The 24,973-nt window shown below is 63.6% G+C and overlaps 1 protein-coding gene across 4 annotated transcripts; it reads right to left on the bottom strand.

Moving 5' to 3' along the window:
* Positions 1–748: 748 nt before the first annotated feature.
* On the bottom strand, positions 749–24,605 carry SLC25A23 (solute carrier family 25 member 23). Of its 4 annotated transcripts, XR_012896652.1 has the most exons (11): positions 24,189–24,605; positions 20,693–20,819; positions 13,449–13,536; positions 12,777–12,888; positions 9,191–9,349; positions 8,646–8,798; positions 8,219–8,326; positions 7,247–7,414; positions 6,524–6,674; positions 1,971–5,763; positions 749–1,865 (listed from the first exon to the last, which is right to left on the bottom strand). XR_012896652.1 is itself a non-coding variant. In XM_075902318.1 (10 exons), exons 1-10 carry the CDS (start codon positions 24,369–24,371, stop codon positions 5,579–5,581), a joined length of 1,434 nt encoding a protein of 477 aa, XP_075758433.1. In that variant the 5' UTR covers positions 24,372–24,605; the 3' UTR covers positions 749–5,578. The 4 variants fall into 4 exon arrangements, 3 of the variants coding, with proteins under 3 accessions (XP_075758433.1, XP_075758434.1, XP_075758435.1); XM_075902318.1 differs by having other exon boundaries at positions 749–5,763; XM_075902319.1 differs by lacking the exons at positions 20,693–20,819; positions 24,189–24,605 and adding an exon at positions 13,807–13,858 and having other exon boundaries at positions 749–5,763.
* Between the last annotated feature and the right edge of the window lie 368 nt (positions 24,606–24,973).

The following is a 24,973-nucleotide window of genomic DNA, read 5'->3' as shown; positions in this document are numbered from 1 at the left end:
CGAATTGCACAGCTGCAGGCAGAAGAGCCAGGCGGAGCGCCCAGGGCAGGCCGGTGAATGGAGACTAGGGCGGTTACTTACGTCCCAAACCCTCCTCTTGTGCCTTTCAGGCTTAAACGGGAGCTCTACTGAGCAAGATGAGAGCGCCCCTGGTCCAACGTGTGCCCTGGATGCTGTGGGGGTGATCTGTGGTTCTCTGAGCCTCAGTGGCACCCAGGCACTCTAAGGACCCCGCCCCCCAACAGCTGGTCTGACAAAGGAAGCCACTGGCTCCTCTGATGACTGACACTGGAACATCTCTGGGGCAGGAATCCCCTGGGCATATCACTGCCCCCTACTGGCTAGATCTGCTAGTCGCCCCATCGCCCTGGCACAGTATAGCCAGTGAGATGCCGCCCCTGTGGGGAAGAGCAACCCAGTTAACCAGACACAAGGTGGGAGAAAGGAAGGGTGGCTCGGGGAAACTGAGGCACCAATGGCCTGACCAGTTCAAGGGCTGGGAGGGAATTTGGAGGTCAGTGGCGGGAGTCAAACCAAGGCCTCCGAGACTACTGGAGAGGATTGTGTCCCAGACATGAGGCTGCACCGCTCTGTCCTCCTAACTGCAGCGGATGGCAGAGGCCTCAGCTGTTGTCCGTGCCTCTGGAGGGGGTGGCTTCTGCCCCAGTGGAGGTGGCTGGTGTGATACCTGGCACCGTCCCCACCCTGCCCCAATCCATAGCCCCGCACTGGCACCAGAACAAACAAGAAAGTTTAGAAAACTTTTATTAGCTCTTTTTTCCCTTTAAAGCAGCAGCCCCCCGGGGCACAGAGCCGGGCCTGCCAGCCAGCACATGCAAGAGCCAGGCGCGAGGCAGGCCTGGCCCTGCCGAGAGGGGGCGAGTGCCGTGTTCTTCCCACCTGGTCGGACTGGGCTGCCCGGCAAGGCACCACGGAGCAAAGCAGCTGGGGGAAGGACTGGTGCCGTCATGGGGGCAGGCGTCCCTGGCTCCTGCGGGAATGGCGAGGCTGGCGACCTCTACCCCTCCCCAGGGCCTGGGGGCTCTCAGTGCCCCCTACTGGAGAGGGACCAATGGCCCCTTGGGAAGCCTGTTTGCCCCACAGTGGGGGGCTGTCTCTGCCTCCCCCCCACACACAACCTGTCTCTGCCTCCCCCCCCCCAACCTGCCTCTGCCTCCTACTGTCTCCCCAGCCCTGCGCCACTCATCACTCACACCTCCAATGGGGGGGGGTGGGGGAATTAAATAAGATTAAAATAATAATAAAGGCCCAACACTGCCGGGAGTTTGCAATGTCCTGCCAACCTCCCCTGCCCCACATGGGTCCCTTCCCCATCCCTGTCACAACTTCCCCAGTTCTCGGCTCCGCCACACCTGCTCCTCCCTTCTGGTACCAGGCCCCTCCCCGCAGCCAGTCCTGTCGTCCTTTTGCCCCCCCCTTACACATCCCCCCACGCTCACTATGGGGGGGGGAGCCTTCCAGCCCCCACAAGGCACCTTCTTCACCCTGCCGTATTTCCTGGGGGTGTCCCTGGAAGGTGCTTGCTCTCTGGTGCCCGCTAGGGGACAGACTTTGCACAGCAGCATAGGTGCGTGCTGCTGCCGGCCAGCTAGGCAAGCTGGCCCTTTGCCTCAGTTAGCAAGCGTGCCGGCTTCGGGCTCCAGAGGTCCCAGGTTTGGTCCCAGCCAATGGCCAGGGGGAGGGCGAACCACCCTCCTTTCTCCTTTACTGGGCAAGCTCACTACCTGGATCCCCCTCCTCTTCCCGGCACCTCCAGACCTGGCAGCTCAGAGCCCAGCTGGGCCTGGCAGCTCAGCAGCTGTGAGCCCTGGCAGCTCAGAGCCTGGCAGCTCAGAGCCCGGCACCTTCAGACTTGGCACCTCCGGGCCTGGCATCTCAGAGCCTGGCACCTTCAGACCTGGCACCTCCGGGCCCGGCATCTCAGAGCCCGGCACCTTCAGACCTGGCACCTCCGGGCCTGGCATCTCAGAGCCCGGCACCTCCAGGTTTGCCACGTCCGTTATGAAAGTAAAACAATTGCCTGAGCCCAGCAGCTCTCTTGTTACAAATTAAGCAGCGAGGCCGGGCGCAGGGATCACTCGCCAATTTCCTGATTCTGTTCTTTTCCTGGTTCTGTTTGTTTCCTCAGAGGCATCTGGCAGGACACTGGGCAAGATGGACCATTGGGCTGAGCCAGCCTGGCTGTTCTTATCTACCGGCCGCCCCTTCCACCTGGCAGTGTGGGACATCCCCCGCTTCCCAGGGCTAGCGTGTTCTCTATCAATCCCGCGCCTGGCCTTGGCTCAGAGCTGGCGTCAGCAGGCCGGGAGAGGGGCCGGCCGGCCAAGGTTTGATGTGGAAGAACGTCTGCGTCCGAGGCTGGAGGCGGGGGCTAGATGGCCGCTGCGGTGACAGGAAGAGACCCAAGGGACCTGGGGGGAGCCCACAGCCAGACGACCTAACCGCCCCCCTACCCAAAAGAACACCACCACAAGAATATTAGCCCTTGCCGCTTCTGGCTGTAGGAGCTGCCCTCCCCAGCCAGTGTGCGTGTTTGTGTGTTGGGGGGGAGAATCCCCGTCTCAATATTGGGGGGGGGGGGCTTCACAAGGTTCATAGAAATCCAGGCAGCGTCCATAATAGGCCCAAGTTAAATCCAGCCTAGTGCAAAACAGGCAGGCGCTATCCACAGTGGGTGTCCCAGGGGAGCTGATGGGGGGGGGGGGCGCTGCCCCTTAGCGATGGACATAGGCCCCAAGCTGGAACAACGGGTCCAGGGCGCATGCAGGTGGGTGAAGTTTAGAACGGCTCCGCGGCCCAAGGTTGGGGTGGGGGAGTGGGGTGGGGGGGTTGTGATGCTGCCCCTGCTGGATGGACTGTCAATACCTACCCAGCCATGTGCTGGTTGGGGGGGGGGGGGAGAGGGCAGGGCTGGAGTTGCATATCCTGCCCCCTGCTGGATGGGCTCCTCTGGCCTGTGTGCAAAGGGGGGCTGCTGGGTGCATCATGCTGGGTGGGATAGGTCAGCACAGCTGGGCATGCCCCATACGGCCCCTTGCTGGATGGATAGGCCAACATGGTGTGGTGAGGCGGGGCAGGGCATGCCCCATACTGCCCCCTGCTGGATAACACAGTCAGCATCCTGGGCTGGGCATGCCCCACACTGCCTCCTGCTGGATAACACAGTCAGCATCCTGGGCTGGGCATGCCCCATACTGCCCCCTGCTGGATAACACAGTCAGCATCCTGGGCTGGGCATGCCCCATACTGCCCCCTGCTGGATAACACAGTCAGCATCCTGGGCTGGGCATGCCCCACACTGCCCCCTGCTGGATAACACAGTCAGCATCCTGGGCTGGGCATGCCCCACACTGCCCCCTGCTGGATAACACAGTCAGCATCCTGGGCTGGGCATGCCCCACACTGCCCCCTGCTGGATAACACAGTCAGCATCCTGGGCTGGGCATGCCCCACACTGCCCCCTGCTGGATAACACAGTCAGCATCCTTGGCTGGGCATGCCCCACACTGCCCCCTGCTGGATAACACAGTCAGCATCCTGGGCTGGGCATGCCCCATACTGCCCCCTGCTGGATAACACAGTCAGCATCCTGGGCTGGGCATGCCCCATACTGCCCCCTGCTGGATAACACAGTCAGCATCCTGGGCTGGGCATGCCCCACACTGCCTCCTGCTTGGGTGGAAGCTCACCCCCAACGGCCCTGGAATCCGTCCCCTGGGGTAATCAATGGCCTGGCCTTGACTCCCTGGGGCCACCAGCCCTCGCTGACCCCCCTCCAGCCAGTTGTGTGGCTCAGGCTGCGTCCCTCTCCCCAGCACGGCCCTGCCCCCTCTGCTCAGCATGCCGTGCCTGAGCCCTGTCCCACCCGTTGCTGGCAGGCCAGGGGGCCTCCTGTGCTGTGCAGGGGGAGAGCTGTTCGGTGCATGCAGGGGAGGCCGCCCAGAGGAGAAGGGGGGGGCTAACCAGTGCCAAGTCTCCTCCCCAGGCAGGGACACGGAGACAGTGGGTGGCAAGGGGGGCAGGGCAGGCTGCTAGCTCGGACTTCACGGGAAGCGGGTGTGGGGTGGCAAGGAAGGTCTCTGCAGAGGTAGGGCCCCGGCTCCTGTCTGGGCACTGGTGTTTTAGGGTGCAGCCCCCTGGATGAACCGGGCAGTGCCTGGGTTGAGGGGGAGCTGCGGCAGTTCCAGCTGGGATCTTGTAACGCTATTTGGGGGGGGCGTTCCTCTCGGCAGGAGGCGGCCCCCAGTGGGATCCAGTGGCAGCACTGGAAGTCTGGGTGGGGGAAGGGAAATGGCTAGTGGCGGACTCTCCAATGGGGTGCAGCGGTGGTGCTGATCGGAGGGTTTCCCCAGTGGTAGGGCTGAGTTGGGAGTGTTGATTGGAGGCCTCTCCACTGGGATCCAGTTTGGGTATTGATTGGAGGGTTTCCCCGGGGGGATCCAGTGTCGGTGCTGAACTGGGGGTGCTGATTGGAGGGTTTCCCCGGTGGGATCCAGTGTCGGTGCTGAGCTGGGGGTGCTGATTGGAGGGTTTCCCCGGTGGGATCCAATGTCGGTGCTGATTGGGGGGGTTTCCCCGGTGGGATCCAGTGTCCGTGCTGAGCTGGGGGTGCTGATTGGAGGGTTTCCCCGGGGGACCCAGTGTCGGTGCTGAGCTGGGGGTGCTGATTGGAGGGTTTCCCCGGTGGGATCCAATGTCGGTGCTGATCGGGGGAGGTTTCCCCGGGGGGATCCAGTGTCGGTGCTGAGCTGGGGGTGCTGATTGGAGGGTTTCCCCGGGGGATCCAGTGTCGGTGCTGAGCTGGGGGTGCTGATTGGAGGGTTTCCCCGGGGGATCCAGTGTCGGTGCTGAGCTGGGGGTGCTGATTGGAGGGTTTCCCCGGGGGATCCAGTGTCGGTGCTGAGCTGGGGGTGCTGATTGGGGGGGTTTCCCCGGTGGGATCCAGTGTCGGTGCTGATTGGGGGGGTTTCCCCGGGGGGATCCAGTGTCGGTGCCATTGGGGGTGCTGAATGGAGGAGTCTCTACTGGAATCCACTGGCAGTGAAATGTCAGCAAGTGCTTGTGGAGGGGGTGCAGCAAAGCCCCCCCCCCCTCCCGCGTGCAGGAAATGTGCAGCATGCAGGGAACGGGGCCGTGCGTGTGTCATGCACGTCCAGGAGCGACGCCCCCTCCGCAAAACTGGGGGAGGGGGTTGGAGAGTCTCAAACTCAAAAAAGCCGAAACTTCAGCCTTGTCTTAACCCCCCCATGCCCCGGCTCTGCTCCTCGCCCACCCCTGGCCAAGCTGCCCCCAGCAGACGTGCTCCGCCTGGCAGTCAGGCTGAAGGGTTCCTCCTTCCCCCCCGGGCCTGCTCCAGGGTTTGGTCCCCTGGCCCGGCGCAGTCCTGCCGGCATGGGAGGGGGGCCGGGGGTTGGGTACAGCTGAGCTCTCGCAGCGTCTCCGGAGGCCCCCAGCTCCGGCACTTCCCGGCCCCGCTCTTGCGCCAGCCGGCTCCAAAGTGCAGCGTGGGAGGGCGGGTGGGGGGGGGGGGGCATCCTTGCCTGCAGGGGCAGCGGGTTCATCTGGACGTCACGCCCAGCAGCTGCTTCATGTTCTCGTAGACCACGTAGCTGATGCTGACGGCCGGGATCACCTTCATGAAGTTGGGGGCGATGCCCCGGTACAGGCCCAGCACCCCTTCCCGCGACAGGATATGCCTGAAGAGCCCCAGCATGGTGGGCTGGGGGGCACCCTCTATGGAGGCTGGGGGGAGAAGGGGTCCCGGTCAGGTCCTGCCCATTATGGTCACCTTCACCCGACCCCCACTCTCAGGGCCTGAGGCTCAGTTACACTCAGGCTATGGGGGAACGGGAGGTGACCCCAAAAAATCTCCCTGCAGAGGGGACTTTCCCTACCCCAGTTTTTAGGGAGCTCTGCCCCACAGCAGGTGGCTCGGAGGCATTGCCATAGGGCCAATGGGGGGCAAAGCATAAGGTCGAGCAGGGAGCCAGGCAGAAAGCCCCAAATGTGGTGAATGCATCCGGTATCAGCCGTACAGCCACGCAGCACAGGGACGGCTCACTCCGCATGGAAATGCAGCTGCGTCTGGGGAGAGGCACGGCCTCTGGGCGCGGCGATGCTGCACAGGGAGGGCGTGTCCCAGGGCTGACACTGACTTACACTAAACTCGCCCCCACCCCACGGATCTGCCCTGGCACTGGTCCAGGAGAAGTGCAGTGGGGAAGGGGCCGAGCGCCCCCTGGGCACGGCGAGGGAGACCCCATCTCTCCCTCAGTCACGGCCCCAGTCTGGAGAGGAGGCAGCCGGGCACCGCGGCTGCTGCTGATCCCGCCTCTCCCTGGCTGTATGGGGACTGGATCACTGGTCCAACGGGATGTTCGCCGAACCCATAATGCACCGGGTCAACTCCTGGGATCTCGCTGCTTTTGCATCCTGAGGCCACACCCAGCCCTGTGATATCTGGGCCACTGCTGGCGCCCCCCCCCCCCCCGCCCCATCTCACCTTGGGCTTGCATCCGGGTCCTCACCAAGGCCAGGGGGTAGCTGGCGATCTGCCCGCAGGTGCTGGACACTGTGCCGCAGGCCAGGAGCACCAGGATGCCTGGGTCGGCGGTGTGCGAGCTGTATTTCTGAAGCCACATGTTCTTCAGCGTCTGCAGGGAGGAGGAGAGCAGAGCTGACGAGGGGTGGATGGATGCCAGGGCTGGGGGGTTCCAGCAGAGGGATGGGAGTACTGGGTGGATGCCAGGGATGGTAGGCTGCCGGGGGACTCAAAGTGAGGATCCCTGGGCTCTCCCCCTAGTTCTGGGAGAGGAGTGGGGTCTAGTGGTTAGAGCAGGGGGGAGAATGGGAGTCAGGACTCCTAGATTCTACCCCCAGCTCCAGGGGAGGAGAGGGAAAGTGGTGTCTAGTGGTAAGAGCGGGGGAGGAGAATGGGAGTCAGGACTTCTAGATTCTACCCCCAGCTCTGGGGGGGGGGGGGGAGGAAGTGGTGTCTAGTGGTTAGAGCAGGGGAGGAGAATGGGAGTCAGGACTCCTAGAGTCTACTCCCAGCTCTGGGAGGAGAGCAGGGTCTAATGGTTAGAGTGGGACGGGTCTGTAAGTCAGGACTCCAGCATGTGACAAATGGGTCCACTCGCAGCCCCCTACTTCCAACCGTGGGGGAGGAGCTTATGTGCAAACAGGCTCCGCCCGGCTTGCAGGCCCGTGCGCCTCTGGCCCTGACCTCGTAGATAGCCAGGTCGATGCCGGCGTAGGGGATGATGCCCAGCACGTTGGGCAGGTAGCCCTTGTAAAAGGCCCGGAGTCCCTCCTTCCGTAGGATCTTCTTTGCGCAGTCCGCCATCCCTGCGTACTGGCCCGTCTTCCGCAGGGTCAGCCGGGTCTTCAGCACCTGGGGGACAGATTCCTTAAGGACCGTGATAAGGGGCACCATGGAAATGCAGCCGCCTCTGGGGTGGGGCACGGCCACGGGCTAGCAGTGCAGCACTGGCTTGCTCAACACTAAAATGCAGCCGCCTCTGGGGTGGGGCACGGCCACGGGCTAGCAGTGCAGCACTGGCTTGCCCAACACTGAAATGCAGCCGCCTCTGGGGTGGGGCAGGCAAACGGTTTGACAGAGCAGCTTAGTACTGGACCACAAAATCATTGGGAGGATGGGGGAGAAGGGGGCATTTCTCCAGCTGGCATCTAGCCAATTGCAAGAGGAGAGTACCCCCTCCTGTGCCCCCCACCCTGCAGCACAGCACCGGCTAGTGCCCTACAGGGGCATCCGGATCAGCACTGGGTCAGAGCCCTCTAGCGCCACATTGGGATCCGAACGCAGTCCAAGTGCGCACCTCCTACATTGCCTGGGGTACTTATCTCTGATCCTTCCCAATCGTCACTGTATTTAGCCTCAGGCAGGACACGGCTCATGCTGCTATTACCCCCATTGTGCAGCGAGGGAAACTGAGGCCAGGATGCTGAGGGACATGCCCAAGGTCACGCAGCCAGGCATTGGCAGAGCTGGGGCCTGAATTCAGCTCTTACGAACAGCAGGCCTGTGCCTTCGCCATTCCTCCAACAACACCGCAAGTCCCTGCTTTCACACCGGGCAGGAGAACTTTCAAAGGAGGCAGGGCAGTAGCTACCACGCTGGATGCAAACCCTGGCTATGTGCTCCCTGGCGGTGGCTCGGCATCCGCAGGGGCCTCACCTCCATGGGGTAAATGATTGTCTGAGCGGTGGCGCCGGCCAGCGAGCCGGCCACAAATCTCTCCTGCACCCGCAGCGTCTCCTGCTGGCCGCGGATCCCACGCTTGATCTGGGATGAGAAACAATAGATCAATCGCCTGTGCCCAGAAGGCATTTTCCAGTTTGCAGTCCCCGCCCCACCTTCTAGTGGGCAAAAGCTGTAGTCCAAAGGAACGGTCTTGGGGGTGGGGTGGGGGGGGGCTGTCTGCATTCAGAGGGGCTTGGGACTCGAACTGGGAGCCAAGATGCCTTGGTTCTGGGAGGGGAGAGGGATCTAGTGGGTTAGACTAGGGGAACTAGGAGCCAGGACTCCTGGGTTCGTTCCCTGGCTTTGCACCCCCCCCCCACATCCCCCCCCCCCGCCATAGCTCCACACTCCCCACACCCACCTGCTCGTAGGCCATGAACTTGATGGCCGACTCGGGCGCAATCTTCAGCACGTTGATTCCGTTGCCGCGCCACAGCGAGCGGACGCCCCCTTCCTGGATCATGCCTTTCAGCCCCCCAAACACATTCATGTGGTTGGTCTTGGAGGCATGAACCTGTGCCGGAGAGGCTGCAGCATCAGTGCCCCGGGGAGGGGACCCTGCCTGGGCGGGGTGGGATGTGGCCCAGCCTCGCCCCGGCCTCCTGGAATGCGGCCGCCTCTGGGGTGGGGCACAAGGAGGTTGTCCCAAGCCTGCGCGTTCAGAGCGGAAATGGGGCCACTTCTGGGGTGGGGGCCCTCAACTGGGCTCGCTGCCCATCTCCAACCCCTCCCCCTGCCTGTCCTTCTGCAATGCCTCTCATTGGCACTCTCTGCCCAATCCCCAGGTGCTGCTCTATTCCATGCCCGCAGATGCCCACGGGCGCCACTGCACGGCCAGGCTGCCCAGATGCAGAAGGCCCGCTTCCCAATAGCCACAGAATTCGGGGGCCTATTTTTTTTATTTACCTGCATGAAAACTTTAAGCCGGTCCAAGGGGGCGGTTCCGGTTCTGGAGACGGCTCCTGCCATGGCGCCTGCCAGCAGCTGCTTCCACCACATCCCCGTCTTCTTCTCCTTCTCGGAGAATTCGTCAGGCACGGTAAGGCACTCCCCGATATCCAGGACCTGCCAGGGGAGATGGGGAGGGGGGTGAGTGGATCAGAACCAGGACCCCCAGGAATAGCCAGAGCCCTGGAAGGAAACCCCCTAAAGAACAGCACCACTGGGCTGCTATCAGCTGACCTCAAAGCGCTTTACCAAGGAGGTCAGTAACAGGACCCACCTACAGATGGGGAAACTGAGGCATGGAGGGTATGCCGAATGGCAGAGCCAGGAACAGAACCCAGGACTCCAGGTGGTAGGGTACAGTACAATTCGGCCTGTGGTGCCCATGAGGGCGCTGCTGCCTGGTCCCCTGGCATGGCAGCTGGTGCTGGATGGGTGGCATGGGAGAGCGACGCTTTCCCTCTACTGGGGAAGGGGCCAGAACCGCACATGGGCGCCAGAGAAGGGTGATGCTGTTTGGGCACAGCAGCCGGGGGCTGGGTTGGAGCTGGGAAGCCCCATGGCTTGTTCCCTGCCCCCCCAGAGCCAGCCAGTCCCCCTGACCCAGGGCTGGATCGGAACCAGGGCCCTCCGGTGGGGAAAAGCCTCTTCTCCCTCCTGCCAACCCAACCCCATGCTACCGGGAGCCTGGGACTTGTTCATGATCTGGGTCAATTTACCTTGGCCGGTCACCACGTCTCACACCTCCAGGGAGCGAGCGAGCGGGGCTCCCCCGACAGGAGCCCACAAGGCCATGGGGCAGGTGGGGGGGGGGGCGCCCTGATAACAGGCGACTAGGTTTTCCAATAAAGGACTCCCAGAGCCCATCCCCACCTTGGCTCTCCCCAAGGACACTCACTCCCTTCCCCCAGCTCCGCTCCCCGTTGCAGCTGCCCCCAGACCGTTCATGAGCCGGGGAAGGGGGTCACCTGCAGCTGGGGGGAGCCAGGTGGCAGGAGAATCCCTGGCCCCATGGCTGTGTTACAGGGGCCCCCGAATTAGCAATTCAGATTTTGGCCGGGGCCCAGGGGGAAGGTACCCCTCCCCAACACTACCACCAGTCACCTGCGCTATGGGGAAACTGAGGCACGGCGCCAGGCCGGGACTCGGCCGGCACAGCGCATGGAGACTATGACAGAGCTGGGGAGACCCCTGAGTTCTCCCCTCTCTCTGCTCTAATTCCCTCGTCCCCACGCCCTCCGGGGATAAAAACCGAGGAGTCCTGACTCCTAGCTCCCCTCCCCCGCTCCCGGCTCTAATCGCTGGACCCATGGGGAACCCCGGCCTGCCACAAGCAGGGGTTTTAATAATCCCGGCTGGCTAGAAGTGGGGCACGGACAGACAGAGAAAGACGCCCCTGGGGATGAATAACCCCACATCCTACCCGTTGGGGATCCCCCAGGACAGATCCCAAGCCCCCGAGGTGTCTCTGTTCAGCCTCCCACAGCTGGGCCAGCGCCTGGACTCTGGGGAGCCCACTGAGAGCGGCCCGGCGGAGCACGGTGGGGCACGCACCAGCCGGGCGCCCTGCGGCGGACGAGGGCTCCTCCATGGCTGGGTGGCGAGTGGGAGAAGGTGAGAGAGGGTGGGAAGGGCTGGGCAGGCAATAAAGCCTCCTAGAAATCCTGCTAATGAGATTAGAGGGCTTGTGGTGGAGGAGGGACTTGGGCAGAGCCGCTCTGTCCTCTAGCTCATCCGGCCGTTGCAGGGAGGGGAAACTGAGGCACGGGGGAAGGGGAACAGACATCGATGCCTCATGGCACCCTTGGAAAGGGTTCAGAAAAGGGCAACTAAAATGATGAGGGGTTTGGAACAGGTCCCTTATGAGGAGAGGTTAAAGCGACTGGGACTTTTCAGCTTAGAGAAGAGGAGACTGAGGAGGGATATGAGAGAGGTCTATAAAATCATGAGTGGTGTGGAGAGGGCGGATAAAGAAAAGTTATTTATTAGTTCCCTAAATAGAAGAACTAGAGGACACCAAATGAAATGAATGGGGAGCAGGTTTAAAACTAATGAAAGAAAGTTCTTCTTCACACAGCGTGTAGTCAACCTGTGGAACTCCTTGCCAGAGGAGGCTGTGAAGGCTAGGACTATAATAGAGTTTAAAGAGAAGCTGGATAATTTCATGGAGGTTAGGTCCATAAAAGGCTATTAGCCAGGGGATAAAATGGTGTCCTTGGCCTCTGTTTGTCAGAGGCTGGAGAGGGATGGCAGGAGACAAATCGCTTGATCATTGTCTTCGGTCCACCCCCTCTGGGGCACCTGGTGTTGGCCACTGTCGGCAGACAGGCTACTGGGCTAGATGGACCTTTGGTCTGACCCAGTACGGCCCTTCTTATGTTCTCATGGTAGCACTCGGAGGGTGCCCTGCCTCCCTGTGGCCCCCCCAAAATGTTAATTGCTAAATGGGATGCCCCCACAGACCCCCCTCCCCACCCCCTGGGTTGCTCGCCCAGCACCCCCTCCCCATGCAGGCAGCAGTCGCCGCTGGAAACAGACACGGGGAGGGGCAGGGGCTCCCCTCCCCCACCCGCCGCTCTAACCACTGGTCTCCACTCCTCTCCTGAAGCTGGGGATAGAACCCAGGAGGCTGGAGGCCCGGCTGCGCTGGTCTGACCCGCCCCCTATCAATCACGTTTAAATATAAACAGTAAATCTCAGCCGGTGTGGGTCACTGGTGAGATTAGCCCAGCAGGGAAACAGCCCTCGCAGGGCTGGCCCCCTCCCAGCTGCCCCGGCCCCGGAGGGGGTAGGCCATGGCTCCCTGGGGAAAGGGGGGCAGGGCGCTGCTCAGTCTGGAGAGACCCGCTGGGCTGCTCCCCTTGGGCCGCCGACAGACCGAGAGCAAGAGACGGCTCTGCCCTTAGTGGCAGGGACAGAACCCAGGAGTCCTGGCGCCACTGGCCCCGCCCCCTTGACCCGGGCCCCGCCCAGAGTCAGGAAATGAACCCAGGAGTCCTGGTTCCCAGGCCTCTGCTCTAACCACTAGATCCCACTCCCATCCCAGAGATGGGGAGAGAACCCAGGAGTCCTGGCTCCCAGGCCTCTGCTCTAACCACTAGATCCCACTCCCATCCCAGAGATGGGGAGAGAACCCAGGAGTCCTGGCTCCCAGGCCTCTGCTCTAACCACTAGATCCCACTCCCATCCCAGAGATGGGGAGAGAACCCAGGAGTCCTGGCTCCCAGGCCTCTGCTCTAACCACTAGATCCCACTCCCATCCCAGAGATGGGGAGAGAACCCAGGAGTCCTGGCTCCCAGGCCCCTGCTCTAACCACTAGGCTCCCTTCCCAGAACCTGGCTCTAACCCATCCACTCCACTCGGAGCCAGGTATAATCCCAGGGTTCGTAGCCACCCTCCCCTCCCACTGCTGGGTCCCCCGGTTCCAGCCCCGCCAGGCACCTCCCTGTCTCGGGCGGCCCCGGCCAGGTGACACAAGCCGGTGGGTGCCGGCCCCTGGGGGGAACGGGGGGAGACCTGGGCTCTCCGGGAGCGGCTCCCCCTCACCATGGAGTGCTTCCAGTAGTGGACGACCTCCTCCATGTTCTCCAGCGGGTTGAGGATGAAGTGGTCTCTCCACTCGAGCCAGTCGATGGTCATGGTGCCGTCCTTGTCCATGCTGCCAGGCAGACCAGAGACACACCCAGGGTGAGGGGCGCCCCACAGGACCCGCCCCAGCCCCGCTGCTGGCCACACCCCAGCCCTGGGCACAGACACTCAGCCGCCAAGACAGGAAGCAGGTTTATTCTCCCCAAGTCACAGCAGGGGGAGCTGGGACAGAGAACTACCCCCCCCCCCCCCCCCGATCTCATCCCATCCTGGGAATCAAGGGCAAAGCTGAGAACAGAACCCAGGAGCTGGGGCCCCTAGTCCCTGCTCTATCCACTAGTCCCCACTCCCCTCCCAGAGCAGGAGACAATCCAGGAGTCCATGCCCCTAGCCCCTGCTCTAACCCCTAGTCCCCGTTCCCCTCCCAGAGATGGGGACAGAACCCAGGAGTCGATGCCCCTAGCCCCTGCTCTAACCCCTAGTCCCCGTTCCCCTCCCAGAGCAGGAGACTGAACCCAGCAGTTCGGGCCCCCAGCACTGACGCAGACTGACCTGGCTGGGGCTGCGAGTGGGCGGCCGGGGGACGAGGGGGGGAGGCGTACGGGCGGATTGGGGGGCCCCAGGTCTCACCTGTTCAGGATTTTCTCCGCTTGCTGCAGGGAGATGTAGACGCCGAGGCTGTGGAATGTCTGTTGGATTTCGGACACATCGATCTGGCCTGGGTACAAGCAAAGGGGCGGCGCAGGTCAGCAGGGTGGGGGGGGGGGGCAGGCAGGCGGGGCAGAGTACGTGGGGGGGGGTCTACCCGGTTAGAGAGCTTCAGACAGGGGCATCGCAGAACAGCAGGCAGGGAGATGACAAGGTGGGGGGGGGGGGTTGGTTTGTATGCCCCCCCCCCCATGCTGCATGCCCAGGGAGATCAGCAAGCAGAGCTGGGATGGGGGGGGGGGGGGAGTGCATTCTGTATGGGGGGGAGGAATCTGCCTACCCCACACTTAGGTTCCTGCAACGAGCCCCCCAGAAGTGGGTGCCGGTGTCCCACCTGGAAGAAAGAAAGAGAAGGGGGTGGAACAGGGGTCTGGCTGGTGGGGGGGGGGGAATCCAGGCTGCAGCCAGTGGACTCGCCAGGTGCCGGGAGCTGGCCACTAGGGGAGGAACAGGGATCCCTGTCACGCAGGACTGGGGGCACCGCCCCCCCCCCAGCCCTGGCTCAGCCCCACAGCACTGGACTCAGCAGCTGGAGTCCTTCGGGGGTCCCAGGTGGGTGGGAGGGTCACAAGAGAGGACGGGAAGGGAGGAGATTCCCCAGCTGGGCTCCAGGCGCAAGTCCCGATCCAGGGGTGGGCACACGTACACGTGTAGACACGAGTGTGGGTGTGCACAAGGAGTGTGAGCACACGGGTCTCCGGCCCTGCACAGAGCCCCATGCCCGTGCACCCGCCCCTTTGCCCCCCAGCCACATTGGCGGGTGCCTCTGGGTAGAGGCGTGCAGAAGCTGGGGGGCACAGCAACCAAGGTGGGGGGAAAGTAGGGGGTGGGGTGGTCACAGAAGGAATGGGACAGTGGGGGGGGGAGTGGGACGGAGCAGGGGTTGGGGATGGGGGGGGAATCAGAGTGAATCCTGTCTGGGAGAGAGTGAGACAAACAGAAAGTGGGGGGGGGGGGGGGGCTGAGAAAACACCTTCCCCGGGGAGAGACGAGGAAGCGAAGGGCAAAGGGGAGAGAAACGCATTTAACTGGGGGCAGCGAGTCACCGCCCCACCCCCGCCGTGTAACAGCCAGACCCCCGCCCAGCCACGCGCATGGACAGCCAGCCCCTGCCCTGGACCCCCATGCCCCTGCCCAGGGGATGGAGAGGGGCCCACAGGGCCAAGATCAACCACCCACAGGCCTCCGTGATCCCCCCCCCCGTGCTGGCCCCCAGGGGCTCTGGAGAGCTCTTACATAAGGGGCTCAGGGCAGTTAGGAGAATTAAGTCCCGTAGGGTTAATCCCTGGCTCATTCCCAGTGGCTGGGGACGTGTCTCTCGGCCCCTGAGTCCAGCCGGCAGCAGGGAGCCCAGCGGGGGACGGGCTGCGGTCCCAGGGCATGGAGCCGCGGGGGCCACGCGCAGAGAGGGGGCGGCGCACGATCCGGCCCCGGGAAGTTGGCCGACTGCGTGGCACGAGGCACAGAGGGAGGCCAGGGGCTGTTCTGCTTTGCTGCGGTAGCATCTGCCCGCCCGTCTTCTGCCTCGTCCACGCACCCACCTTATCCTGTGCCAGCCCCGTGCACCCACCCCCTGCCAGCCAAACCCCTTCCCCCACGTCTGCCACTCCCTTCCTTCCAGGCATCCACCCGTCAGCCCCATCCCCCCACCCGACGACAGCCCAGCCCCAGCCCCCCACCCACCCTCTGCCACGTCCATCCCCCCACCTCATCCTGTGCCAGCCCCGTGCACCCACCCCCTGCCAGCCAAACCCCTTCCCCCACGTCTGCCACTCCCTTCCTTCCAGGCATCCACCCGTCAGCCCCATCCCCCCACCCGACGACAGCCCAGCCCCAGCCCCCCACCCACCCTCTGCCACGTCCATCCCCCCACCTCATCCTGTGCCAGCCCCGTCCACCCACCCCACGGCAACCCACGTCTGCCACTCCCTTCCTTCCTTCCAGGCATCCACCTGTCAGCCCCATCCCCCCACCCCACGCCAGCCCAGCCCCAGCCCCCCACCCACCCTCTGCCACGTCCATCCCCCCACCTCATCCTGTGCCAGCCCCGTCCACCCACCCCACGGCAACCCACGCCTGCCACCCCTATCCTTCCAGGAATCCCCCCCCCCACCTCAGTCCCATCCACTCACGCTGTGCCAGCCCCATCTCTCTGCCACCCCCACCCTTCCAGGCATTCACCGTGGGCCAGCCCCACCCATGCACTGAGCCACTCCCAGGCCATAGGGTCCCAGTTACCCCCAGCCCAGAGAGGCAACAATGAACCTCTCCCCATCCAGCCACAGCATCCCCCGCACGGGCAGGAAGGGTGGCCCAAGGCTGGGAGTCCAGGCCTGGGACTTGGCAGGGCTGGGTTCAATTCAGTTCCCAAGCCACAGACTCCTGTAGCGCTCAGTGCCTCAGTTTCCCCCTCAGGAAGAGGGGGCCGATGGGGCATTCAGACGCTATGGTAACGAGAATGATAATTAGCACCTAAGCTCCATCTCTGTGTCTCATCAATTCTAATATCCCGGTTACCATAGTAGCTCTGTGCCAGATAAAAGCTTAAAACAACTTTCAACTCCAAGCGCTTTCCCCACACAGGGCGACATCGGGATCCTTTCAAGCCTAATCGGGAGATGCGGCTACCTCTGGGGTGGGGTGCGGGGGCCATCTGCCCGCATGCAGCCGCGCTGCTCTGCAGCACAGGGCGCCAAGGCTAATCCGGAGCCAAGACGGAACCGCGGCGGAGAGCTGAGGTCAGTGGAATCCAAGCAGGGAACCCGGCCAGTTACACCCACGTCACTTGCCAAAGTGCTCCAGAATCGGCAGCCGCTGCCCAGACTGTCACTGCAATATGGCACCTCTTGGGGGCCAGCCCTCAGTGGGACAGGAGGGCTGCCCCCACCCCGCAGCACAGCGCCCCCTAGTGCCATGCTGAGAGCCAGGGGAGAGCGCCCCCTAGCTGCAGGGTCTCCAAAATTTTTGAGCCCAAGATCACTTTTTGAATTTAGGTGCAATCCAAGATCTACCTCAAATATAAATACCCTGGCCCCGCCTCCTTCCCGCCCCTTCTCTGAGGCCCCGCCCCTTCTCTGAGGCCCCGCCCCGGTCACTCCACGCTCCCTCTCTTGCCTTTCATCAGGCTGGGGCAAAGGGTTGGGGGTGCAGGCTCTGGGCCTGGATTAAGGGATTTGGAGTGTGAGGGGCTCTGAGCTGAGCTTGGGGCAGGTAGTTGGGGTACCGGAGGGGGCTCTAGGTGCAGGCTGTGGGAGGATGTTTGGATGCAGGATGCTCAGGGCTAGGGCAGGGGTTTGGGGGGCAGGAGGGGGTTCATGACGAGGGTAGGAGGTTGGGATGTGGGCTCCAGCGGGGCCCTGCTGGTGGCTCCTGGTTGGTGGTGCAGTGGGGCTAAGGCAGGCTCACCCCGGCCCTGGACCACTTCCTAAAGCTGCCAGCAAACTCCCTCCCGAGTCCTGTTGTGCCCCCTCTCTGCACTGTGGAGACAGGATACAGGATGGAAGAGGGGGCACCCGGACATCAGCGCCCCTCCTCTGCCCAGAAAGCAGGAGGCTCCCCGGGGGAGGGGCAGCTCACAGGCAAAGGGCAAGAGATGCGCAGCAGTGGGGGCAGGGACAGCTGAAATGCCGGCACTTGATAACCTGTTGGTCAGACCAGTCAGGTTCACCCGTGGGATGCTCCAAGATCTACTGGTTGGTGACCAGAGCCCTAGCGAGTCCCTGCTCTGTTCCCCCCAGCATAGCGCCCCCTAGTGCCACGCTGGGGTAGCACTGAGTGCAGGGGAGAGCGCCCCCTAGTGAGCCCTGTTGGTCTCCACAGCACAGCGCCCCCTAGTGCCACGCTGGGGTAGCACTGAGTGCAGGGAAGAGCGCCCCCTAGTGAGCCCCTGTTGGTCTCCACAGCACGGCGCCCCCTAGTGCCACGCTGGGGTAGCACTGAGTGCAGGGGAGAGCGCCCCCTAGTGAGCCCCTTCTGTTCCCCACAGCACAGCGCCCCCTAGTGCCATGCTGGGGTAGCACTGAGTGCAGGGGAGAGCGCCCCCTAGTGAGCCCCTTCTGTTCCCCACAGCACAGCGCCCCCTAGTGCCACGCTGGGGTAGCACTGAGTGCAGGGGAGAGCGCCCCCTAGTGAGCCCCTTCTGTTCCCCACAGCACAGCGCCCCCTAGTGCCATGCTGGGGTAGCACTGAGTGCAGGGGAGAGCGCCCCCTAGTGAGCCCCTTCTGTTCCCCACAGCACGGCGCCCCCTAGTGCCATGCTGGGGTAGCACTGAGTGCAGGGGAGAGCGCCTCCTAGTGAGCCCCTGCTGTTCCCCACAGCACAGCGCCCCCTAGTGCCACGCTGGGGTAGCACTGAGAGCAGGGGAGAGCGCCCCCTAGAGAGCTCCTCTCCTGCTCCCCCCCAGCACGGCGCCCCCTAGCACTGCACGGGGGACCAGGGGAGAGTGCCCCCTAACAAGCCCCACTCGGACTGGTTCATTCCTGACCCGGGAAGAGAAGCAGCAACTCCGGGCCCCCAGCATCACTCCGTGCTCCTTAGAGGTCTCCCATCCAAGCACAGACCTGGCCCAGCCTTGGTTGGCATGGGCAGCGTGGCAGCAGCCGGGCACTGCCGGCGCTGGCTGGGAGCCTGGGCTATCCCCGGGCCGGTGTCTCTCCTGGCTGTCAGTGTCAGCATAGGGAGGACTAACAAGCCACCCACCCTCCAGGCTAAAAATTGCCAGGGCGTGATGCCAGCTGCGCCTGCTTCTCATCTCCCTGCTGCCCACACACGGAACGGCAACCCCCCGCCCCTGCACCGGGGGGCTGAGCCAAAGGGCCGGAACAGGGAGCCGGGGCGGAGAGGGGCTGGGGGAGGGGGAACACACTTCTCCCCAACCTCCTGACTGGGGGGGAAAGAGAGCCAGGTAGGGTGGGAACAAAGTGCCTGGGGCACGTTTAAGTCCCTGGCACCAGCCCGGATCCATCCGTCTCCGGCTGGAAGCTGTTTCTAATCCAACATCCTGCCCCCTCACCTCGCCACGTGAGCCGAGTTGGCCGGGACTCAGTCCGGCTCATGACAGACCCAAGGGCCATGAAAAGAGCACCCCACGGGCTGGCAGTCCGGCAAGGAGGCCACAGATGAGAGGTGGAGGCCGAGACCACGGAAGGCAGGGGCCTGGTGTGTGTTATGGTCGTGCCCAGAAGCGATCAGGGTGCTGGAAACAGAAGTCCTGACTCCCAGAGCCAAGAACCTCCCTGCTCTAACCACTAGACCCCACTTCCTTTCCACCCCCAGGGACAGAAGCCAGGAGCCCCTCACCTCCCTGCTCTAACCACTAGACTCCGCCCCCCCCCTTTCCCAGGGCAGGGGATGCTCCTGCGAGAGGCACAGTGGGCAGAGACTGGGGTGCTGGCATCAGGGGCTCGGTGCCTGTGAGCAGGGAGGGGAGCAGCCGCAGGCGGTTCTGAGCCAGGCTCCGGGCTGTCCCATCCAGGACCGTCCCTCGCAACCCCAGGGGCCTGTGTGGGGCTGGGGCCTTGAGGGAGCCAGATCTGGACGGTGCAGGCCGAGGGAGCCAGGGAAGGAAGCAGGAACGGACAGAGACAGGCCCTGTCTGGCACTCAGGTCCCTCAATCCAATGGGGGCCAAGAAAAGTCCAGGGAGAGGGGGTCCTGGCTGGCACAGAGCTGGCACAGGGGCCCTGCTCCCAGGTCCTGGTGTAGGGGTGGATCCGAGCACCATGCCCAGCGACAGATTGGGGCAGCGTCAGGGTTTGGGTGGGGCCATGGCAAGGTGGCCCTAGGGAGTAGGAGGGGGCAGGGCCCAGTGTTCCTGGGGGGGCAGGAGGGGACGGAGCTCAGTAGCCCCAGGGGGTGGGGCAGATTTCACCGTGTCCCGGCTCTTCTCTGTTCCCCAGGGGCTGCGGGGAGACAAGCAGCCCAAGCCGGATCCCCAGGCTCAAGCTATCCTGGCCCCCACCACTGAGTGCAGGGCCTGGGGCAAGCGGGGCAAGAGAGAGAGAAGGGGGAGGGGAAGAAACGCCAAAGGGGGCAAGATGCAGGGGAGGAAACGGAACAGAAGGGAGAGGGCAGTCGGGGGAGGGAGGAACGGATGGAAGGGGGAGCTGGGGGTGGGCAGGGGGTTGGGGATGGAAGGGAGTCAGCGGAGGAAGGGGTGGGGGAGGGATGGAAAGGAGAAGGGAGGGGAGGTTGGGGGAGCAGAGGCGGGGGAGAGGGAGGTTGGTGGAAGAGTCAGGAAGGAAGGGAGGGAGGGAGGGGCTGTGGCGGGGGAAGGGGAGGGGAGGTATGGAGGGAAGGGAGGTGTTGGGGGAGAGGAGGGATGGAAGGAAGGGGGGCGGGGGAGGGAAGGGAGGTGGCAGGGGGGCCAGGGAGGAGAGAGAAGGGATGGAAGGAAGGGGGCCGGGGGAGGGAAGGGAGGTTGCAGGGAGGCAGGGGAGGAGAGAGGAGGGATGGAAGGAAGGGGGGCAGGGGAGGGAAGGGAGGTGGCAGGAGATGGGGAGGAGAGAGGAGGGATGGAAGGAAGGGGGCGGGGGAGGGAAGGGAGGTTGCAGGGGGGCAGGGGAGGAGAGAGGAGGGATGGAAGGAAGGGGGCGGGGGAGGGAAGGGAAGTTGCAGGGAGGCAGGGGAGGAGAGAGGAGGGATGGAAGGAAGGGGGGCGGGGGAGGGAAGGGAGGTGGCAGGAGATGGGGGAGGAGAGAGGAGGGATGGAAGGAAGGGGGCGGGGGAGGGAAGGGAGGTTGCAGGGGGGCAGGGGAGGAGAGAGGAGGGATGGAAGGAAGGGGGCGGGGGTGGGAAGGGAAGTTGCAGGGAGGCAGGGGAGGAGAGAGGAGGGATGGAAGGAAGGGGGCAGGGGAGGGAAGGGAGGTTGCAGGGGGGCAGGGGAGGGAAGGGAGGTTGCAGGCGGGCAGGGGAGGAGAGAGGAGGGATGGAAGGAAGAGGGGTGGGAGAGGGAAGGGAGGCGGCGCGGGGGCGGGGGAGGGAAGGGAGGTTGCAGGGGGGCGGGGGGAGGGGAGGTGGCAGGAGGCGGGGGTGGGAGAGGGAAGGGAGGCAGCGCGGGGGCGGGGGAGGGAAGGGAGGTTGCAGGGGGGCGGGGGGAAGGGAGGTGGCAGGAGGCGGGGGTGGGGAAGAAGGGAGGCGGCGCGGGGGCGGGGGCGGGGGCGCAGTACCGTCATTGTTGCGGTCCAGGCTGTGGAACATGAGCAGCAGCTTGCGCTCTCGCTCCTGCAGGTAGCGCGCAAACTCCTCAAAGTCCAGCTCGCCATCCTGGTCCGTGTCGCCCTCACGCAGGATCTCCTGGCATGGGGGGGGGACAACAGCTGTGAGGAAGGGCCAGTCCGCCCCCTCCCTTCCGCACCTGCTACCCCGACAGCCCACTTCCACTGCTGAGAGAGACTGGGAGCCAGGACACCTGGATTCCACCCCCGCCTCTGCGAGGGGAGTGAGGTCTAGTGGTTAGAGCAGAGGGCAGATGGCATCTGTGGATGGCACTGTGGATGGGGGGGGGTAAGAAGGTGGGTATCCCCTGTGGAAATATCTGATTGGTTGCATGTGTTACTCTGTGAGAGAGCTGGTCGGCAGGAGGGTAGTTGTGCAAACAGCTAGTGTGCAAGGGTGCATGTGAGCCATGAGTGTGCAAGAGTGCTTGTGCAAGCATCCATAGAGCAGAGTTCGCAGCACAGATTCCCAGGCACTTGGATGCCAACTGCCCCCCTCGCCCCAACTGGGCGTTACCCACCCTTGGGAGCTCCAGACAGCCAATGGGGGCAGGAGCAGGAGGCCGGACCAGGGCTGTGCTGGAAAAGCCAAGGCCGTGTGCTCAGGGAACATCTCCCCACCCCCGCCGCCTCCCCCTGACAATGACAGAGCTGTGATGTATCGTGATCTGATCTGAGGTTGCCTCACACACCCGGCCTCTGAGCAACCCCCGTGGGAAGCTGAGTGTCAGGGTGCAAGTCTCCACCACCACACAAAACCTCACTCTACAAAATGCCCGGAGACCAGGGGAAACTGAGGCACAAAGGGGGGGGCCTTGCCCCTCAATTAGAACCCAGGAGTCCTGACTTCCAAGCACCCCAGCTCTAGCCAGTGGTCCTGACCCAGTCCTATGCTCTAACCACTGCGCTATGCTGCCCATCGCCAAGGCCTCCAGAACTGGGTTTGGTTTGGATCTGGGTTCCACCAGGCCTTAACTTCTAGTGGGGTTGGGAGACTCTGTCCTCCTCACCCTCCCACTGGGCCCTTGTGGTGGGGCAGGGGTCCACGCCCCACGCCAGCCTCTCTGGCTTTGCCACGTGTCTCATTATTAGGGCCTGGTTCAGGCCTGGCTCAGGCCCCGCTATTTTCAGCCTGTTCTGTTTACATTCCACATGCCGGTCCGGCTCATTCGCACATCCCAGATGCTCATGTGAGAGGCTGAGAAGGAGACAGGGAAGTGGGGGTGGATATGAGGGCGCATCGGGGGCACTTGTTCTATGAGACGTTTCCAGGCGCAGGCTGGAAAACAGGTACTCGAGGGCTTGGAGTAAGGACTCCTGGGTTCTGTCCCCAGCTTTGTGAGGGAAGTAGGAGTTAGTGGTTAGAGCAAGTGGCTGGGCATCAGGACTCCTGGGTTCTTTCCCCAGCTTAGAGAGGGGAGTGGGAGCTAGTGGTTAGAGCAAGTGGCTGGGCGCCTTTGTGAGGGGAGTAGGGGCTAGTGGTTAGAGCCAGAAGCTGGGCATCAGGACTCCTGGGTTCAACTTCCAGCTTTGAGATGGGAGTAGAGTCTAGCGGCTAGAGCCGGACTCCTGGGTCCTGCCATAAGCCCAGGGAAAGGGGCGGGGGATGGGAGTCAGGAGACCTGGGTTCAATTTCTGTCACTACCCCTAACCCGCTGCGTGGCTTTGGCAGAACGGTCTTTGGGCCTGCAGTGCGAGAGAGCAGGGCTTGGGGGCAGGCGATGGACTGGGGCATGGGGGGTCCGGCGGATCCCTTCCTTCCCCAACCTCGGCGGTTCTGTGATAAGAGGCCACAAGCAACGGGCTAAAAATAAGGCTGGAGACATGAGCAGTCGCCTATTTATACCTCCCCGTGCTTGTTTGTATGTTTCATTCTGCACCCCCCACGCTTCCCCCGGCTCTCGGCTTCCGAAGCAGAGGGATGCCCGGTCATGCTGCCCTCCCTGGGGTCCTGCCAAAACAATTGGCCTGGTGGGTGGAACTGGGGGTACAGAATAGACTCAGCCCACCAGAGAGTCAATCCAAGCTGGGGATGTCCTCCCAGCCACTGCTCACGGCCCCCCGCCGCTGCAGGTTGGGCCTGGCAGATTGTGCCGGCTAGCAGCACAGAGGTGTACTCACGAGGGCACGTGAGCAGATGTGCACTTGTTTGTGAATGTGCATATGCATTCACGGGGGGCGCACACACACGTGATCACACAGGGACCTGTGAGCAGATGCACGCTTGTTTGGGAACGGAACGGTGCGCACACATTCCCAGGGTGCATGCACAAGAGAGCAGAGGCACACTCGTTTGTGAATGGGATGTGCACACACTTTCACGGGGTACACAAACATGAGACCACACGGGGCCACGAGAGCAGATGCACACTTGTTTGTGAATGGGATTGTACATACACATTCGTGGGGGGCTAGCGTACGACTAGCAAGGAGACTGGGAGGCCTCCAGGACTCCTGGGTTACTCTCCCACCTTTGGGAAGGGAGGAGACAGGACGCCAGGACTCCTGGATGTGCCTGTCCACACACAAGTGAGTGTGGGGCTCACGTCCCCCCATGGAGACACCTGTGGCTGTGCCTAGATTCCCAAACAGATGTGTGGGCGCTCACATGCCCCATGCGTGTTCGCATGTCGGTGCGTGCCATCATGCATGTGCTCACCTGCAAGCCTACGTGTGCTCATGGCCCCCACATGATTTGGGGTGTGCGCACCCTTCTGTGTGCACCCTCAACCAAGCATGTCCGTGCTTGGGTACCAGTGGGGGGGGGGGATCCACCTTCCCACTCACTGAGCACCAGAGGACTCTGACAGCTCCTTGTCCTTGGCACAGGGCACAATTAGGGATCAAAGTCTTAGGGAGTGGGGAGAGAGGATCCCCCTGTGGCGCCCCAGGACCCCACTGCCCAGCCACACCTGGAGCCAGTGGCACGCAGAGGCCAAAGCAACCTCGCCCAGCCCGATGGCTGCTGCTGAGAGGCACTGAGTTCCCCTGAATATTGCTGGGGGACAGAGGGTGCGGATCCTGCCTCACCCCTTCCCAGGAATGGGGCCAGGGGGAGGGGAGTAGCTCCCAGCGTCACTGCCCATTGCCAGCTCTGCCCCTTGCTCCTGCTGCCCAGTGCCTCCCAGCCCCACACTGGAGAGCCAGCAGTTCCCAGGCAGAAAGCAGTGGGGTCCAGCAGGGGGGCACTGGGAGCCAGGACTCCTGGGTTCTATTCCCAGTTTAGGGTGGGGAATGGGGGCTGGGAGCCAGAACTCCTGGGTTCTCGCCCCAGCTCTGGCTGGGGAATGGGGAGGGGCTGGGAGTCAAGGTCTAGACCCAGCTCTGCCACGGATTCACTGTGCGACCCTGTGCAAGTCCCTTACTCCGTGCCTCAGTTTCCCCACTGTACCGCGACGCTCCCTGCCTGGGCCGAGGGCCTCAGCCCCTCCCCACGTCCCCGGCCTACCTGTTCGGCGTGGGAGCCGGCGTTCATGCCCATCCGGGCCAGCCCCTCCCGCAGCTCGTTGATGTCCACCCGCCCGTCCTTGTTGGTGTCCAGCTGGTCGAAGAGCTCGGCCCAGTACTTCTGGCGCTCGGGGACCCGGCCGCCCGGGCAGGGCGCTGGCCCCCCCTCGCGGGCACCCCGCATGGCGCGGCTCCCCGCTAAGCCCCAGCGCCGGGGGGCCCCCACCTGCCGCGCTCCGGGGCTGGGCTCCTAGCGGAGCTGGCGCCCGGCCCCTGCCCGGGGGCTGGGCCTGGGCTGCATGGCCGGCCAGCTGCCCGGGCCCCTGCGGCTGGCACCCCGGGGCTGCTCGCGCCTGGGAGCGCAGGATCCCTGCCAGGCTCCGGGGAAAAGCGCCGCCGCCAGCGCAAGGGCATCTCACAATGCGCTGGTTCCAGTCGCCTCCCACGGAGATTGTTCCCTCCGCCCCCTTCCCTCCCTGGCGCGCTGCTGCGGGAGAAGGGGGGCAGGGGCCCGTCGGAGAGGCTGCAGCCTTCCCCAGTCTGCCAGGGAAAGTTAGCAACAGAGAAGGAGCCAGGACGCCTGGGTCCTATCCCAGCTCTGGGAGGGGAGAGGGGCCTAGTGGTTAGAGCAGGGAAGAACTGGGAGTGAGGACCCCTGAGTCCTATCTCCAGCTGGGGGAGGAGGGAAGGGGAGTGGGGTCTAGTGGTTAGAGCAGGGAAGAACTGGGAGTGAGGACCCCTGAGTCCTATCTCCAGCTGGGGGAGGAGGGAAGTGGAGTGGGGTCT

Source organism: Pelodiscus sinensis, chromosome 19 (assembly GCF_049634645.1).
Source record: "Pelodiscus sinensis isolate JC-2024 chromosome 19, ASM4963464v1, whole genome shotgun sequence".
Classification (NCBI taxonomy): Eukaryota; Metazoa; Chordata; order Testudines; family Trionychidae; genus Pelodiscus; species Pelodiscus sinensis.
Note: the sequence above shows the minus strand (reverse complement) of the source record. Positions and strands in the feature narration are given on the sequence as shown.